This window comes from Chiroxiphia lanceolata, chromosome 27, assembly GCF_009829145.1.
Source record: "Chiroxiphia lanceolata isolate bChiLan1 chromosome 27, bChiLan1.pri, whole genome shotgun sequence".
NCBI lineage: Eukaryota > Metazoa > Chordata > Aves > Passeriformes > Pipridae > Chiroxiphia > Chiroxiphia lanceolata.
The window spans coordinates 5,105,123-5,122,614 of NC_045663.1; the positions used below are offsets into that span (position 1 = coordinate 5,105,123).

Genomic DNA, 17,492 nt, shown 5'->3' on the forward strand with positions numbered 1-17,492 from the left:
TGGTGGGGGTGGGCAAGAGGAGCAATCTCTGAGGGGCAGTGTGGGGTGATAAGGGAGCAATTCCCTGAGGAACAATGTGGGGAAGTGAGGGGAACAATCCCTGAGTTATGAGGGGGTGATCCCTGAGGAGCAGTTTTGGGAGATAAGGGGGCATTTCCCTTAGGAGCAATGTGGTGGGGGGCACAGGAAGCAATCCCTAGCGGGAAGTTTGGGGGACAAGGGGGTGATCCCTGAGAAGGACAAAGGCTCATTCCTGAGGCCCAGTTTTGTAAGAAGAGGGGGCAGTCCCTGAAGGGGAGTGAGGGAGTGATCCCTGAGGGACAATTTTGAGGGATAAGGAGGTGATTCCCTGAGGAACAATGTGGAGGAGTGAGGGGAGGAATCCCTGAGGGGCAGTTTGGAAGACAAGGCAGAGGCTCCTCGTTTCCCTGAGGGGCAGTGTGGACGGTGAAGAGGACCAGTCCCCAAGAGGCAATTTTGGGGGATAAAGGGGCCATCCTGTGAAGGGAGTCATTCTGGGGAGGACGAGGGGTGAGGGGGCCCAGAGAGCAGTTTGTGAAGGGATGAGAAATGGGGGTGGAATTCATGGAGGGGAGGTTGGGACTTGTGGGGCTGAAGGGGGTCGGTGCTGGGGGGGAGGAGCCAGGGAGGTTTGGGCTGTGGAGAGGGGCAGTGGGTGGGATTGGGGTGAAGGGGGGGCTCTCCCTTCATGCTCTCACAATCCAGCAGACCTAGGGCTTTGCCATCCCCAGGCCTGCTTTGTGCCCAGCAATTCCTCACATTAATTAGCTCAGAGTTCCTGACTGCTGCTGCTGACAGAGGCCTGGAGCACCACAGGGGCACCACATCACCAGGATCGCCACAGGTATGACCCTGCACAGAGCAGGGAGCACAGCTCTCCCCGGGACAGGCTGATCCCTCGCCTGGGCATGCCCTGCTGCTCCCGAGATCCTCCTGGATCTGCTCAGCTGGTGTGTCCCCACCATGGAGTGTCCTCGCCAGGGTGAGGTGGAGATGGAGCAGGGGCAGGAACAGGCTGCAAAGCAGAAGATATTAATTAAGAGGCTGTGCCACTGCCTCACTGTGATCTCAGTAACTGAACCGTTAAAGTGATTTATTCTTCACAGGGTAATTACATTCCCCCTCTCCCTGTTATCCGTCCCCTGATCTGTGTTGCACTCACACATCCATTCCTGTGGTCTGGGACTCAGCATGTCAGCGAGGAGATGGCCTGGCTGCCCCTTCTGCTTCCTGTGCCTCGGTGTTACACCTCCTGTGTAACTGTCTGTGTGAGTTGGGTGCTGTTTGTATGGATTCTGTGCTGTTTGTATGGATTCAATGCTTCCATACCCTCCTACAGCTCCATCACAGCCGTGGTGGTGTCACACCACTAATTTTGATCAAGAGCTTCCAACCTTGTTTTGTATTTATGTTATCAAATCCCCATTTCTGCTTCTTCTGCTGCAGTTTTTAAAGCTGTGTTGCACTTCACGTGGACAGGGTTGGGAAACTTCTGTGGCCACAGCCATGCAGAGCTCAGAGCTCCTGTCCTAATAGTCCCTGTGCAGGCAGGAATGAGTAGAATCATAAAATCACAGAATCATTAGGTATGGAAAAGACCTTTAAGATCATGAAGTCCAACCATCAACCCACTACCACCATGTTCACCACTAAACCATGTTTGTTCCCAAACATGGATGTGCCACATCCACACTTTTTTTGAACATTTCCAGGGATGGAAACAGAGTATTTTAGAGTATTTATTTAGGCTGTTAAAAATTAGTATTTTTTAGAGGAATGGCCCTTTTTGCTGTGAAATCTTTCATTTGTTGTTACTGACCGAGCATTAAATGCAGCTGCATTCCCTTCCAGAGCGCTGCAGCCTTTCCCCTCTCACGCCGTTTGCTCGGCACATCACACGCACACACTCCCCCTGTGCCGGCCCAGCTGCTTCCACACGCTTGCAGCGTCACATTCTCCCCTCGGGCCGCGCTCCCCTGGCCGCCCGCCCGCTCCCTGCGCGGGCCTGTCCCGTTCGGGATCCTCCTGTCGGGCCAGAAACATTAGAGGGAGCTGAAGCCTCGCTGTGCCCGGCTGGGTGCTTGGACGGGGTGGGGGCTGGAGCCTCATCCCTGTGTGTGTGTGTGTGTGTGTGTGTTAAAAGCAGGTTGAAGCAAGAGAGAACACACTTTTCCTAAAGGAGGAAGATTATCCACCCTCTATTACACAGAGTTTTCCTTTTGGTGTTTTTCTTTTCGCTGAGTGTGGCAGAGCAGAGATTCACTGTGAAATCTGGCAGAAGGAGCGAGCTTTGATGAGGGATGCACTGAACAGTTTTGTCTGCTCAGTGTCTTCAAAAGCTGCTCTAAGACTAAGGTTAGAGACCACCAAACAATGCAGGCTCCTTTGCTTTTTAAAAGACTTACTGGCAGGTATATTTTATATTTTCCAGTGACATGTTTTCTCTGTGTTGCATTTTGCACTGGCAGTTTCTTCCTGCAAAGCAACCAGCGCTTGGGGGACGTGTTCCTTTACGTGCAAGAGCAGTCAGGACAGAAACCCCAAACCACCAAAAGTGGGTTTTTACACAGTTATATTGTGCTGCACCCCTGGCAGTAGGAAGTGGGTGGTGGGCACTGACTTCGTGGTCCCACATTCCTCCAGCTTCAGGAGTGTTGCAGGAATGTCACCTGCCCAGGAGGTGCAGGAACATCCAGCCCAACCCATGCTGGTGGGGAGGGAGGTGGTGGAGGCTGAAGCCTCTCCACCACAGCCTTCCCTGCTCCCAAATCCCAGCAAATCCATGGCCATCCTCAAGCAACTGTGGTGTCTCTGAGGGGATGGTGTACCCCACCAGGGAGGACGTGTGGTTCTCCATCACACAGGGAGGGGATTTGGCATCCATTGGATCCCTCCCTGTTCGATGCTGATCCCACCAGCACCACCACCCTGCTCCATGCCAGTGCTCCAGACAGATCCCAGTTATTTGGCATGTGATGAACCAAACAAGGGTGATTTATCCTGTGGCAGGAGCCAGACCCTCAACTCAGGTCCAGTGTAAGGAAACACAGCTGTGGAAATAAGGGATAATCCAGATGGCACAGAAATCCCTGTGAGACACTCACTTTGGCACTGTGGGATAGGGTGAGGTGTTTGCTGCACAACCCTGGACCAACACCAGGGAAATACAAACACTAGTGCCATGCAGGAGTCCTTAAAATCCCAAAAATAGACCTGGGAGCACATGGTCATTATTCCTGGATCCAACAGCCAACAGATTCCTCCAGCGATCAGGCACGGGGCAGAGGCAGTGCTGTTCTAGCTGGGGCGATCACAGGGGGAGCAAAAGCCTCACTCCAGCATGGTTCAGCTGGGGGGGATGGAGCTCTGACCACGTCCAGGGCTGGAAATAAAAGGTCTGGGATGCACAGGGCTACGAGGAGCTGGAATGAGACTGGTGGGATTGGGGTGCTCAGAGTTGGATGGCGGGGAATTCCCGGCCCTTCTTCACCTCTGAAGGCAAAAAAATACATTTGGGATGTGTGTTCCAAGGAAAAGCTGGGAAGGCAGAGGTAGCTCTCCCCTGGTTGACTCAAGGAGTCATGTTAAGGCATAAGGAAGCTCCAGGAAGCTCCGAGGAGGATGTGTGGCAAAGATGGAGACATCCCAGGGGTGAGCCAGAGGAGGGCAAAGTGGGACCTGCCAAACCCTGTGTGACAGCACCAGGCCTTGATTTAAACCTCCAACCAGGAGAGAGGGGGACTCAGGAGTCCATGACCAGCTCCAGCTACAGGCACGGCGGAGCCTCCAAGGGGCACAGCCAGAGATGCTCTCCTGGGTTTTGAGAAAACCGCAGCTCCCAAGGCCTGTGTGATCCCTCAGGGAGCTGAAATCCTGTGGAAAAGCCAAACCTGCTCCACATGGCTCTCCAAAAGCCACCCTTCACCACCCAAAACCACAAACAAGGTTGACCAAAGGCTTTTCCAGGCAGCAGAGGAAACGTGCGAGGTCATGCCAATGCCACCAAGGCTCGTCCTGGTGCAGAGGGACCAGCTGGCCACAGGCAGAGCTAGACCTGCACACGGGGCTCTGCCAGGGTGCACGTCACTCCCTGAGATGGCTCCAGAGGGAGAACCTACACACACCAGCCACAAAGTGACACCTTCTACCAAAAAAAACCCAGCTTGGTTTGTTTTGGTTGCCTGGACAGGAGACACACAGGGGTTCTTTTTTTCTCTGCCCCATCCCAGACAACATTTTAAAAGCACAAAAAGGAAAACTAAACCTTTTTTTGATCCAAAACAGCCCTTCACACCTTCCTCTCCACATGCCCAGCGTGGGTTCGGGGCTCATGGGTGGTTCAGGAGGGCAGTCTGGGCTGAGGGAATGCACATTCCTCACTTCAGTGAGGAAAGGAAAAAAAGAAGACTTTGGGGGTTGGGCAGATAGTGAATCAAAACTTTGATTAATCACCTGGATCATCATCTGTCACCAGCAGAGCCAGGCTTAGACCCAAAACAGAGGACACTTCACGTGCCTCGGTGCCCTGGGCTGAACCCAAGTGTGACCCCAGCAGCCACTCAGATCCCATTGGGACCCGCTGGCTCCATCAAATCCTGAGAACTGGCACAAGCCACCACGTCACCCCCAGCCTGACTGATTCCCCCACGTCACCCAGGCCACCCTGGTGGCTCTGCAGTGGCCCCTTTGCTCCAGGCCACCGTGGGTGGCATCGCCTCTGCTCCTCCGCAGGGCTTTTCTCCACTGCAAATCCATGCCAGTGTATTTATAGTGCCCTTATCCCAGTGGAGCCTATTTTGGGCCGATGCTCAGGCCCCAGAGCAGCGCAGGTTATTTTAACCCAGCGCTGGGTTATTTTCAGGGCTGCCCTTCTCCGCACGTGCTCCGGGATGGGTTCCAACTGCCAGGCAGTTTTGGGGGTGGTGGAGGCAGGGAAGGGGGAAAGAGGGACCCACAAAGGAATTACAGAGATTAAAACCTAAGCCAGCGTCTGCAGCAAAGCTGCCTTTGGCACACCACCTACCTGGGATCCACCTGGAATCTTGGAAGGTGGATTTTCTGCAGGATAAACCATGAGCACAGGCCAGGAGAGGAGGGATTTCTGGATGGGGACACAACAAACAAGAGGGGAAGGAGAGCAGGATACACAACAGGGAAGGAGAGCCAAGAACTGGATGCTCCTAAAATGTCCAAGGTCACCAGTTGGTGGCCCCAGGTCCAGGAGGGAGCAATGACTTTGTTCAACAAAGGCAGGAACAGCACCATGGGACGGGACTGGGAGACACTCCTCATTCTCTGCATCCAGGGAACCCCAGCCCTGCTCCCACCCTGGGCTGTCCTGGAGCAGCCAGGGAGGGGAGGCCCCCGGAGGAGTCCTGTCTGGATCCAGGTGCTGCAGGAAGCACCATTTCCCAGGCTGTGAGCCCAGATTTCTGGGCATTGAGTGGGGCTCTCTCAGCTCAGAGCCAGGAGCAGCAGCTGGTCCACGGCAGATCCCACAGCCCATCCCCAAAAAGCAGGGGTGCCACGGATGGGGGTTTGCCAGGACAGCAGTGCCAGCCAGGGCATCCCCACCTGCCATAGCAAGGGTATCCAGAGGGATCCAGCTCCATCCCCCAGCATGGCAGCAAAAGTAATTTGCCAGGCCAGAAAATACCTTAAAAATTAGAATACATTAAAAAAAACTCCACAAGGGCAGCCCTGCCCAGGGAAAAAGCTCTTTCCCATACCCCGATCCCCAACCTCCAGTCCCCACCACTTCTCCCATCCCCAAACCTCCCAGATCCCCCCCCACAACCTTCCTCTGGCCTCCTCTTCCCCCTCACCCCCTGGCAGGTGGATGTGTGGGGAGGATGGACCAGGGGGTGGATCAGGGGGTGGCAGAGCAGCTCCCAAAAGCTGTTTGCAACTGGCAGGGAGCACAGCCCTGCCCGTGACCTCCAGCTCCCGCTGGGGATTCAAGGATCACACCATCCTGCTGGGAAAAGTGAGTCAGGGCCGGAGCTGCTGCCAGTCCCTATTCCTGGATCCCACTTCACTCACACTCCCAGCCACCCTGGACCAGCAGCTGCTGGAAGCTGGGAAGGCCAACAGTGGGAAGACCCAGGGGTCTCCCTCCCCCTCCCACCTCGCCCAATCCACCCACCTGCCACAAGCACCTGCCCACCACGTAGGTCTCAATGCATTTTTATTAAATTCTTACAAAACAGAATACAAAATTCTGGCATCAACAATTGTTATAAAGGAAAACTTCAATTCAGCTGTATCAGGTCACCTGGTACATACAAGTAAAGTGCTTATTTTTGTGTGGGTTTTTTCTTTTTTTTTTTTCCTTTTTTGTTTTTGTTTTTTTTTTTTGTTTTTTGTTTTTTTGTTTTTTTTTAATATTTTCAGTTTTTATTTCCCAGCCAGCCCCCGAGCAGAGGCCGCTGCTGCACAAACCAACAGTGCGATAACGTGACTCCTGTGGAACCAGCTTTGGCAGTCTTCATCAATTGTAAAGAGGAGAAAGCTTCTCCTGGTTTGATAAAAAGAGTTAGAGCTTCACAGTAAACGTTTCTAACCAGTTCTAAAGTCGAGTTAGTTGGCTGAAGGAAGGGTGGGGGGGAAGGAGAGGAAGCCAAAACACTTAAAGTTTCCAGCTTAAAAAAACCAAAACAACAACAACAAAAAAAAGAAAATCTTTTTGAAGTTGGTTTCCAAGATAGATGCTCTATGGGTAGGGGGGGAAGGAAGCTTGGGAAGAGGAGGAAGAAGGGTGTTGGTGAAAAGGGGTCGCTGGTGCTGGACCACGGGAGCATCTGTCTGGAAACCGCCCTGGGAGAGGCGCTGGCACGAGGGTCTCCCCAGCCATCCCTGTCCCACTGAGGCACCCAGGGGTGCCCAGCACTGCCACGAGTCAGACTGGAGCCATTCCAGAGTCAATCTCCAGCTCTAGAGGCAATTAAAGATTCTCTCCCAACACCCGAACCCTGCCATGGGTCACCCCAAGCGCCGGGTCCACCAACCAAACCCTCGCCCCAAACACGAAGCCAAGCCTGGGCCGAGCTTGGGCACCCTCTGGCACATCCACCCTCTTGCCACAAACCCCTACAGCACCTTCCAGCTGCACATTCCCAGCCAGGGACACCCCAGGTGCCCACGGGACACGCTCCCAGCACAGCACTGGGTCACCCAGGCCACGCGCCCGCCTCCACCAGAGAGGGTGTGTTCATATATTTATATAAAACATCGCGCTTACACGTGGGGAAAAGGGGGAACTCAGCTTGCCAACATCAGCAGCACAGGGGGGACAGATAAATCCCAGACATCCCCCTGCCATCCCCTTCCCACGGATTTTGTGTGATTTTTGTTTTGTTAAAAAAAGGCTGCGCCGTGCAGCGTCAACAATAGCTTCACAATACCAGCTCAAGGCATCGCTGTACTGTACATCATTCAAGTATTTCTTAATATAAGACAACGAGGAATTATCTACAACTGATAAAACAAAATAAGCTACAGAAAGTAACAATGTACAATCAAGATGGACTTTCTTCCTTTCTGTTAAAGGAGGCCTCTCTGGGGTGTCCCAGTGCCTGTGGGGGGGGGTCTCCCCTCATCACCACCTTGCTCCTCCCCACCCAGCGTGGTGGGACTGGGAGAGGGCTGACTGCAAGGGCGAGGCAGTTTTTGGGGGGGTGGGATGGGGATGGAGCCACCCTCCCCCACGCCCCCCGGGTCAGCTGAAAGGCCAGGAAGGGTGAGAGAAGACGGCCCCTTCCCAAAGCTCCACCAACACCCCTGACCATCCCCCCCCCCAAGATAACTCACACACACCTCCCTGAAACAAAAGACAACATATATTGCATAGTATTGCTGTCAGCAGTCTTAAAATGAAAAGGAGAACTTTCGTTTTTTTTTTCCAGAGACAGCGACTGACTTCAGCTGAAGACCCAGGGAAGCCTCTTCTCCCCCGGCTCAGAGCTCCCAAACCCTCACCTGTGCACATGAGGCTGCTTTTGCAAAATATAAAGCTCCAAGCACTGAGTGGGCAGGGGCTGTGAAAGGGGCACTCCCTCCCCAGTGGAATGGGGGGTGGCAGCGGGCACAGCTTGGTGGCCCAACCCATGGCCATGCCTGTGGTGGGGAGCAGGGGGTGTTGGGGGGATCTGGAGGCACTGGGGGGGGCTGGAGGCCAGCCCAGCCCCAAGTGCCTCCCGGGTAGACCCAGAAACCAGCCAAGGGCCTCATCCCAGCTCAGCATTCCAAGCCCTTCCCTGCCATGCATTCCTCCCCTTCCCCAAAGCAAGCCCTGAGGAAAGGGCAGCGCCTGAACACACGTGAACACAGATGCACATCCATGAACACACACACCAGCACTGCCCCGACCCCAGACCCTCCAGCCCCACATTCCGAGCTGTCCCCAGGCTGCTCCCCCAACACTGTGGCCCTTGGGTGCTGCCACCAGCCTGGCTGCTCCCCACTGGTATCCCCAGGGCACTGGGCACCCTCTGTGCCCCCAGACCCTCCTGCCACGGCAGCCTCGGGGCCAGCCCGAAGCCACAGCAGGTCTCACTGTCCTGCAGCACGTCCCGGCGCTCCTTAAGTGGCTCCTTGCTTTCCACGGAGCACAACTATTCCCAGAGGGAGTTTCTGGCTGCTCTGGCCACCCTGAACACCTCATCCCCCTCACACCTCCACCAGGGCACAGCCACCAGCGTCTCCAAACCCAGGGGGTACAACCCCTGCCCTGGCACAAGAGCACAGCCCTGGGTGCCTGCAAATCCCCCAGCTCTGGCCTTACCCCCAGGAGCCGCCGCCGGAGCGTGGGAGGGAGGAAAGGAAGACATTTCTCTGTGCCCTGTAGAGAAGCACAGCTAGCAGTTTAAAACCAACAATCATCAAAAAAAAAAAAAAAGGAAAAAGAAAGAAAAGAAGGGGGTGAATAGCTTATTCTGGGATGCCGAGAGGGTGGCTCGGTGGGACAGGGCACTGCTCCCTCGCTGGCACTGTCTCCCCCCGGCCCGAGCGGTTCCCTGCACAACACCCACCGTGTCCCCCCGGAGCAGAGCCAGGGACAGCCCCCAGCACGGGACGGAGGTGCCTCCCAGACCCCCAGGAAAGGGGGGTTTTGTGGGATCTACCCCAACATCAGAGAAAAACCTGCAGCTCCGAGGGGAGGGACGAGGTTAAAACGCGACTCCCGTTGTTGGAAACGCGACCAAGGGTCTTTTGTTCACAGTATGAAATGAGCTGAAATCGTCAAAGCAGCCGCGGGCACAAAGAGTCCTTTGGTGTCGGGGAGAGGGGGAAATGTCAGAGGAGAAACCAAGAGTCGGGGAACAAAAGTCCATGTGTCTGTCAGATGTCCTTGAGTGTGCCCTGGGTGAAGCAACCTCACGCTTGATTTAATACCTTAAAAAAAAAAAAAAAAAAGATCTTAAACAAACCCTCCCACCCCCAGACCTACAAGATCAGCAAAACCTTGGAAACCAGCCACAGGGACGAGTCCTGATCTTGTCACTAGCCAGAAACGGTGGGGTTGGGTGGGGGAAAGGAGGGAAGAAAGAAAGGAGAAGGGGGGATATGGGGTCCAGCAGGTGCAGGGGGCACCGCTCAGGCTTGGTCGGCCACCAGGACCAGCGGGGCCACCAGGTGCTGCCCGGCGGCCACTGCCTTGGCCAGGTTGCTCTTCTGCCGCCGCTTGGCCAGCTTGGACTCGGAGGGGGGGGAGAGCTGCATGGCCCGTGAGGTAGCTTTGATGATGATGGGTCGTGCTTCCTCCTCCACCTCTTCCTCCTCGTCCTCGTCGTGCCGCGTCAGCTGGCGGTTGACAGCGATGGCCTCGGCGGCGAAGCAGGTGAGCTCTTTGGCACTGCTGTTCCTGCGGGGGAGGCAGGGGCTCAGGGGGGTGTGGGGGGCTGCAGGGAGGGCAGGGTCACATATCAGGCTGTCCCTCCTCATGTGCAGGTCGTGGCACCGAAAACTTGGCTCAGACCCAACTCGCAGCAGCCGCCGCTGCCCAGACAGAGCTATGGTGGCAGAGCCCCCAAAAAGCAGCAGGAGTGGACAGTAGTGCTGAGGAGAGGAGCCAGGACTTTTGGGGCTGGGATTTTGGTTTTGGGGCAGGATTTCTGGGGCTGGGTGGCTGGGCCCCCCATCCCGCACTCACCTCTGCAGGATGATGGGGGTTGGCAGGGTGTTGTCCGGGGCGCACTGCAATGAAACACAGTCGGTCAGAGCCAGGAACCCCACGGGGGGGTGTCCCCCCACCCCAATTTTGGGAGCAGAGAGCAGGGAGGGGGCATCACCACTCACCCCCTGCACCCAGGGGTGCTCCAGGACCTGGGCTGCGCTGAGCCTCTTCTTGGCATCTCTCACCAGCAGCTTGGAAATGAGGTCTTTGGCTCCGAAGGAGATGTGTGCCCAGTCCTTGTCGGGAAACTCGTACTTCCCCTCCTGGATGCTCTCAAAGAGCATGTTCTGGGGAGGGGGGAGAAAAAAAATCACAGGGGCTCAGCCAGGGGCGCTGCTGCCATAATGGGGGTGGGTTTGGCAGTGCAGGGTCCCCCACGTACCTGGCAGGTGTGACAGGCCTCACCCCGGTCCCAGCCGCAGTCGGAGCCACAGTGGCCCACGAAGGGGGGGTACCCACTCAACATGATGTACAGGATGACCCCCAGGCTCCACAGGTCACAGCGCTTGTCGTAGATTGTGGCCTCCTCATTGAAGGCCTCCACCACCTCTGGGGCCATGTACTCGGCTGAGCCACACTGTGGGGACAGGCAGGTGAGCCCAAAGGGTAGGCATCAAGGGCACAGGGGGCTGGGAGGGTCCTGCCAGAGCTACAGGGCTGCACCCCTGAAGGGAGGGTGCAGACAGGGCTGCTCCCTGGGATTTGCTCCTGCCAGGGCAGATCATCCTGCAGGGTTTCCCAGCACAGGGATGCCACAGACCTGCCTCTCTGGGGTCACCCAACAGCGAGCTGCCGCCCCACAGGGGAAAAAAAAAAAAGCCTAAAGGATGCAACCCCCACAGAACAGCACCAGGACAGCCAGACCCACACCCCACAGCACCCACACCCCACAGCACCCACACCCCACAGCACCCACACCCCACAGCACCCCCGCCACCCAACCGGCTCAGCAGGGCAGCGGCCGCTCCATCGCCTGGGAGAGGCTGCAGGACACAGAGGGACAATCCTGCTCTGCCTGTTCCTCTGCCTGACTCTGCCTGTTCCCCTGCCCGTTCCAGGCAGCGCAGCCGGGGCAGGCGCAGGCTCCGGGGCGGGAGGAGTTAACCCCGCGGGAAGGGGAGGCAGCGCCAGCCCTTCCCCGATCGCTCCAGGGACTCTGGGGCTTTCCAGCACATGACCCGCAGCCCACACGGGCCTCGTGACCAGGGGGAGAAAAGAGCTGCAGCCAGCAGATAATCACCCCGGAACGAGAGGGGCCTCCGAGCAGGGGCCTCCCCAGCCCCGGCAGCTGATGGCACCGCAGCAAAACAACCCCCACACGCGGCCCCGAGCCCCGGCACCGCGGCAGGGCTGATCCCGCCGGGAATGGGGCAACCACCCCCTTCGGGCTGAGAACGGGGAACTCGGGACACCTCCCAGACTCAGATCCCGCCCCAGGAGGAGGGTACACACGGCGGAACGAGGGGGGCCGGGGTGCTTTGGCCCCCATCTCTGTTGTTGTGCCCCCACACCAGCCGGGCTCCGCCTCCCCCAGCACGTGCACACCCCAAAAATCCCGGGGTGCGGGGGAACACCCTGCCCAGGGCGGGGACCTGCTGCCGCAGATAAGAGCGGGGAGGGGCTCTGTGCAACACGGGGATCGCCCCGAGAGCTTCGGGGGGGTCCAACCTCCGGGGGGGGCCCAGCCCAGGAGTCGCAGGGGCTCCCGCAGCCCCCCCAGCCCCGCTCCTGACCCACTTGTGCGGGCGCAGCCGCCGCGCCGGCCCCGCCGTGCTCGGGCTGTTGCTAAGGCTCACCGAGCTCAGGCAGCCCGGGCGCCGCGCCAGCCCCCCCGGCCCCCCCGCGTTATGTAACCGCATCTCTCCTGCCACAGCACGGGGGGGACAACGGGGGGGACACGCAGCATCAGCAGGGGGGTGTCCACGCACAGCCCCAGCCCCGAAGCCTGCAGGACCCCTCCCCAGGAGACTGACACCCCCCCCCAAGGGACTGATACCCCTCAGCCCCCCCAGCACTGACCGGGGTGAGCAGCTCCGGGGTGGAGATGGGAGAGCAGTCGCCGTTCAGTTTGATGCCACTTCCCAGGTCGAAGTCGCAGATCTTCACTGGGGAGACCTGAGGGTGGGGAGAAGGAGTGGTTGGTGACCCCCCCTGCCCCAGCAGCCCCCCAAGGAGCACAGCCCCTGCTTCCAGGCTGCAGATGGTCAATGCCTGGGCTTGTCACACCGCCCTGTGCTGCAGCATCTAGGGGCTGTCCCTGGGGCTGCACCCCCTGTGACCATCACCCTGCTCAGCAGCACCCCCACTGTGTCCATCGCCCCCGGGCAGCACCCCCTGCACCCAACCCCAGCTGCTCCCTCTCACCTGGTCCAGGCTCTCACACAGGATATTTTCTGGTTTCAGATCCCTGTGTGCGATCCCTGGGGGGCAGAAGAGCCAATGAGGGCAAAAATCCCCCCCTACAAGAGCCCCACAGTGAAAGGTCTGGGGGTGGCACAGGGACCCCTCCCTCCCCACCCCAAATCCCCGCCTGCACACCCTGGCAGAGGGCAGAAATCGCTGCTGGCCCCGAGTCCCAACGAACCGGAGGAACAGGATCAGCACCACGAGGAGCCGCGTGATGCAGCTGGGCCGGACTGGGACGGGCATCGTCCCCTGGGCAGGGGGCTGCAGGGGCAGTGACACCCCCGGGAGGGCCCAGGGCACCCCAGGGTGTCCCAGGGGCTCACCTTTGTTGTGCAGGAAGTGCAGGGCGCTGGCGATATCCCGCACCACCACGCTGGCCTCCAGCTCGTTGAAGTGGCGTCTCCGGTGGATGTGGGTCAGGATGGAGCCTGTGGCCAGGGGAGAGCAGAGTGGGGGCTCGTGGGGGTCCTGCCATCCCACCCCAGCTCCCCCCGACCCTGGCACTGCACTCACCTCCCCTCATCTTCTCAAACACCAGGTAAAACCTCTCCTCCTCCTCAAAAAACTCGATCAGCTCCAGGACGTTCCTGTGGGAGCACCAGGATCAGCCCCGGCATCCCCCCAAAACACCTCCTGGGTCCCCCCCTCCCCATGCCCCCCACCAGCCCACGTCCTGGGAGGGAAAACTGCGTTCCCAGTGATTGAAACCACACGGCCAGGGCCCCCCTGGCTGCATTCCAGGGGGGAGAGGGACTCACCCGCCCGCCCCCCTCCTCTCTAATTGCTCGCAGACCCTCCTGCACCCCCGCCCCACACACGGGCAGGGGCTCGGCCCGACCCCAATGTGGCCACTGCAGCCCCCATGGCCACGGCATCCACTGGATGTCCCCCTCTGGACACTCCCACACCGCCCAGAGGAACCAAGGGGAGGGGTTGTGGAGCCGAGGGTGGCCCGGCTGCACCCCACGAGTGTCACAAGCGTGTCACAAGCGGGTCTCAGCCCACCCCCGTGCCAACAGCAGGGGCACACGGTGCCTGCCCCACTGTACCTGTGTCCCTGGCACTGGTACAGCATCTCCACCTCCCGGAACACCCTGCTCCGGATGTGTCCCAGGCGCTTCTCTATGATCTGGAAGGCAAAGGGGGGGGAGGCTCAGGGGAGAGGCAGCGCTGCCAGGGAGGGGCTGGGGTACCCCCACACCCATCCCCTGGCACGGGGACCCCCGGGGCCGGGCGGGGAGCCCGGCGGGCTGGAGGCAGCAGAACAGGCTGTTCCCGGCGCGGGTGCCAAGCGGCAGTGCCGGTGCCAAGCCGCTCCCTCCCGGGGCCGGGGCCAAGAGAGCTCCATGTGACGCCCCAGCACCGGCCCAGCCGAGGGCCCTTCGCCCCACTGGGCACTGCCACAGCCCCGGGGTCTTGGTGGCTGTGCCACAGGGGGGGCAGGGGTCCCCCCACCAAAGGCCTCGTGGGTGCTCCCCCTGGGCTCAGCCCTTTGGGGTACACAGGGCCCCCCCCCCCAGCCCTCCCTGCTGCCTCAGTTTCCCCACTCAGAGACCCCCCCGGAGCAATGGGGGGAGGCCAAGCTACCCTGGCATTTGGCTGCATTTGGACACAGCCCCATGTGCCGTGGCCAGGAGCCTGCAAGATGCAGGGCCACGGGATCCCCATTCCTGACCCCAAAAGCAGCTGGCTCACCCAACCCCCCCAGCACCACCACCATGCTTGCAGGGGCTCAGAGACCTCCCTGGGGACAGCGGGAGGTGGCCGCTCTGCCAGCACCATGTGTCCCTGTGTGCCCCACGTCCCCAGACATGTTGCAAGTGTTAATTTAAGTTCCAGTCTGCCCTAATTGACAGGGAGGGGAGTGGAGCTAAAGGACCCGGGCCGGAGCTGGGTAGTGGCAGAGGACGGCGTGGCACCTGCACAGCCCAGCCCTGCCCCTCTCCTGCCCCTCCAGCCCAGGAAAAAGTCGTCCTGTGGCAGCACCGGATGGTTCTGGGAGCTGGGAGAGCCCCAGCCTGGGGGGGACAGAAAGGGAAGCTGAGGCGGGGGTGGGAGGGAGGCAGAGCTTTACCTTCACCGCGTACTCCTTGTTGGTGATGAGGTTCACGCAGGACTGGACTCTGGCGTGGGCCCCTTCTCCCAGCACCTCCTCCTGCAGCTGGTAAACATCTGGCAGGGGAGAGGCCACTTGAGCTGCCAGCTCCACCTCACGGGGCACCACTGTCCCGAGCCTGGGGACAGCAGGAGGGCCCAGCCCTGCCCCAGTCACCCCACTCACCCTCAAACCTGCCCGAGAAGCTGTCGGTGGCCCTGCAGCGCTTCTTCTTCTTGTTCCTCTTCTTGGCGTCAGGGATGTCGATGGGTTGACTTGAAGGCATGTCTGTGCCAGAGCAAAGCCACCACCAACAGTCACCACCTCTGCTCCCCCAAAGGGACCACCCCCAGGGCAGCCCCCAAAGCTTTTGGGGGAGCACAGAAGCCCGACATCCCAGAGACAGGGATGGCAGGAGCCCCCTGAGATGGAGCCCCACGGGGGGCACCCACAGCACCCAACACTCACCAGGACGGGGCGGGCACTCGAAGTTGAAAACGGGCTCCAGGTGGTTGGACTGGTCAAACTCCAGGTCGAAGGGGTTTTGTCCCTGTGGGAGCCAAGAGCAGGAGTGAGGGGGCAGCCACTGGATCAGCCACCACCGGCTGCCCACCCCAGACATGGAGCCCAGCACACTCCTGCTCTTAGCACACCCCCTGCTCACCCCCCCGGGGTGCAGGACACCAGCTCATGGAGGGACAGGCAGAGCTCCCTGCAGAGCCAGAGGAGGAGGAGGAAGGGTCTGCCCCCATGTCCCAGTGGGGCGGTGCTGTGGGGTTGTTCCCCCAGGCCAGCACGCGGGGGATGATGAGAGGGAGCAGAGCCTCCCGCACAACCCAACCCCAAACCTCCAGCCAGACCTGACCTGCAGTGAGGGGGAGGCAGACAGGCCACAGGGCAGGACGGGCTCCAGAGCCACCATGGCCACGTCCTCCCACCTCTCTGCAAGGTCACGGTGGGGGGAGCCCGCTCTGTCCGGTTCCAGTGGACCTTGTGTCCCCTGGGCTGTGGGACACCCCCAACCCGGCGGGATCAGGGCTCACCCCGAGATGGAGGGAGGGTATGGGACCCATTGCCTCCCCCTCCCCAAACCCCAGTGGCACCCCAAAGACACAGAGCCCCTCTGCCCCCCCCCCCCGAGCCGCCCCGTGGGCCAGGGCAGTGCCGGGGGCAGAAGGGCCCGGTCCTGCCCGGGATTATGAAATCTGTTTGGGTGGAGGTGGCCGCTCCAGCGGCGTTCCCAAACCCGCCCGGTGCCCGGGCCAGCTGCCAAGCCCGGCACGGCCAACCCCGGCCACCGCCAGAAACACCCAGAACGTGCCTGTTTACTGCAGCCCGGGGGGGCCGGGGGGTCCCCAGCCGCTGCAGGGTGCGGGGGTCACGCCAGGAGCAACCCCCCACCAAGCACCACTCTGGATCTCCGGGGCCAAAACTCTCCTGCCCTGCGTTTTGCCGGCTCCCCCCTCCCCAAAAAGCCGGACTTGGGGGGCGCAGCATCGCCCCGCAGCCGTCGCCCCCGGGATGAGCCCCGGCGGGATGGGGGGGCGAGGCCTCCGGGGGAAGGTACGGGGGGGGGCACGGGGAGTACAGGGGGGTGCTGGGGGGTCCAGGGGGGGGGCGGGGGGCCCCGCCAGCTGCCGCAGCACCGCCACACAAAGGTCTGGGGGAGGGGAGGCTGCGCACCGGCTCCATCGGCACAGCCGAGGTGTCCCCCCCTCCATCCCCGGACAGCCGGGGGGGGGCACAAACCCCGGCCAGAGGCCGTGCGAGCAGGAGTGGGGGGCACTGCAATGGGGGGGCGGGGCGGGGGGACCCCCAGCACCCCCCGGGCCGGAGCGAAACCGAACAAAGGTCCCCCCGATCCGCAGCCGGGAAGGGGGGGGGGGGGGCGGGACCGAAAGGAGCGGGACCGCAGCGACCCCCGCACACCCCCCGAGGTGACAGTGCCGGGGCACGGCGGGGGGTGACAGCCCAGGGCTGGGGGTACCCGGAGCACCCCAGGGTGGGCGGCGCTGCAAGATCGACCCTGGGCCGGGCCTGGGAATCCCTGAGCCCTCCCCCCGCCGCGGGGAGCCCCCCGCACCCCGCGGCCGGAGCGGGACCAAGGGGTGCAGCGGGGCGGGGGGACAGCGCAGCCCCCCCAACACCGGGGACCCCGTGGGAGCTGCAGCAGCCCAGCGCCCACCCGGGGGTGGGGGGATAGAGACCCGACCCCCGGCACGGGGGGAGAGGGGGGTCCTGCTGCCCGCCTTAGGTGGCAGTGCCTCCCCTGCTCTTCAATTTTGGGGGTTGCCGGGGGTGGAGGGCGCAGGAAGCGGTTGGTGTCCCCTCCCCACCCCGTTCCCGTGCAGGGGATGCAGCGATGCGGGACGATCCCGGCCCCGGAGCCCCCCCCAAGAGTCCCTCCCCACACCGAGCATCCCCGGGGAGCGGGGCGGGGGGGCGGGGGGGCAGCTCCTTACCTTGAAGGAACGGTGGAATCCCGGGATCTCTGATTTCTTCTGCACCATTTTGCTGCGGGGGGGGGAGGGGGGCGGCGTTTCTGGGAGAAACTGGGGGGGGCGGTGTGGAAAAATAAAAAAATCGGAGGGGTAGGGGGGGAAGGGAGGCGGAGGAACGGGCAGAGCCGGAGGGGAGTCCGGGGGGTGGCCGAGACCTGCAGGGAGAGGGATGGGGCGAGGGGGGGGTGTCAGCCGGTGCTGCGGCCGCCCCCCCGGATCCCCCCCCGTCCCGTCCCGGGCTCACCGGCGCGGCCCCGCAGAGCCGCCGCTGCTGGTGGTAGCGCAGCCCCGCAGC

The 17,492-nt window shown here is 60.8% G+C and overlaps 1 protein-coding gene across 1 annotated transcript; it reads right to left on the reverse strand.

Annotated features, from left to right (window-relative positions):
* Positions 1–6,403: 6,403 nt before the first annotated feature.
* Positions 6,404–17,286, reverse strand: MKNK2 (MAPK interacting serine/threonine kinase 2). The gene is made up of 13 exons (XM_032712034.1): positions 17,159–17,286; positions 15,165–15,246; positions 14,883–14,984; positions 14,676–14,773; positions 13,651–13,730; positions 13,115–13,188; positions 12,925–13,029; positions 12,560–12,615; positions 12,215–12,310; positions 10,578–10,772; positions 10,318–10,482; positions 10,172–10,215; positions 6,404–9,883 (listed from the first exon to the last, which is right to left on the reverse strand). Exons 1-13 carry the CDS (start codon positions 17,204–17,206, stop codon positions 9,616–9,618), a joined length of 1,413 nt encoding a protein of 470 aa, XP_032567925.1. The 5' UTR covers positions 17,207–17,286; the 3' UTR covers positions 6,404–9,615.
* Positions 17,287–17,492: the final 206 nt, after the last annotated feature.

What these genes read in the sequence shown, in the direction of transcription:
- MKNK2 (XM_032712034.1), bottom strand. Translation starts at nt 17,206, where the DNA reads ATGGTGCAGAAGAAATCAGAGATCCCGGGATTCCACCGTTCCTTCAAG. An exon ending in TGTGTGAGAGCCTGGACCAG is followed by an intron (nt 12,311 to 12,559) that starts GTGAGAGGGAGC and finishes CCCCACCCTCAG; the next exon opens with GTCTCCCCAGTGAAGATCTG. An exon ending in ACCCCCATCATCCTGCAGAG is followed by an intron (nt 9,884 to 10,171) that starts GTGAGTGCGGGA and finishes CCTCCCCCGCAG; the next exon opens with GAACAGCAGTGCCAAAGAGC.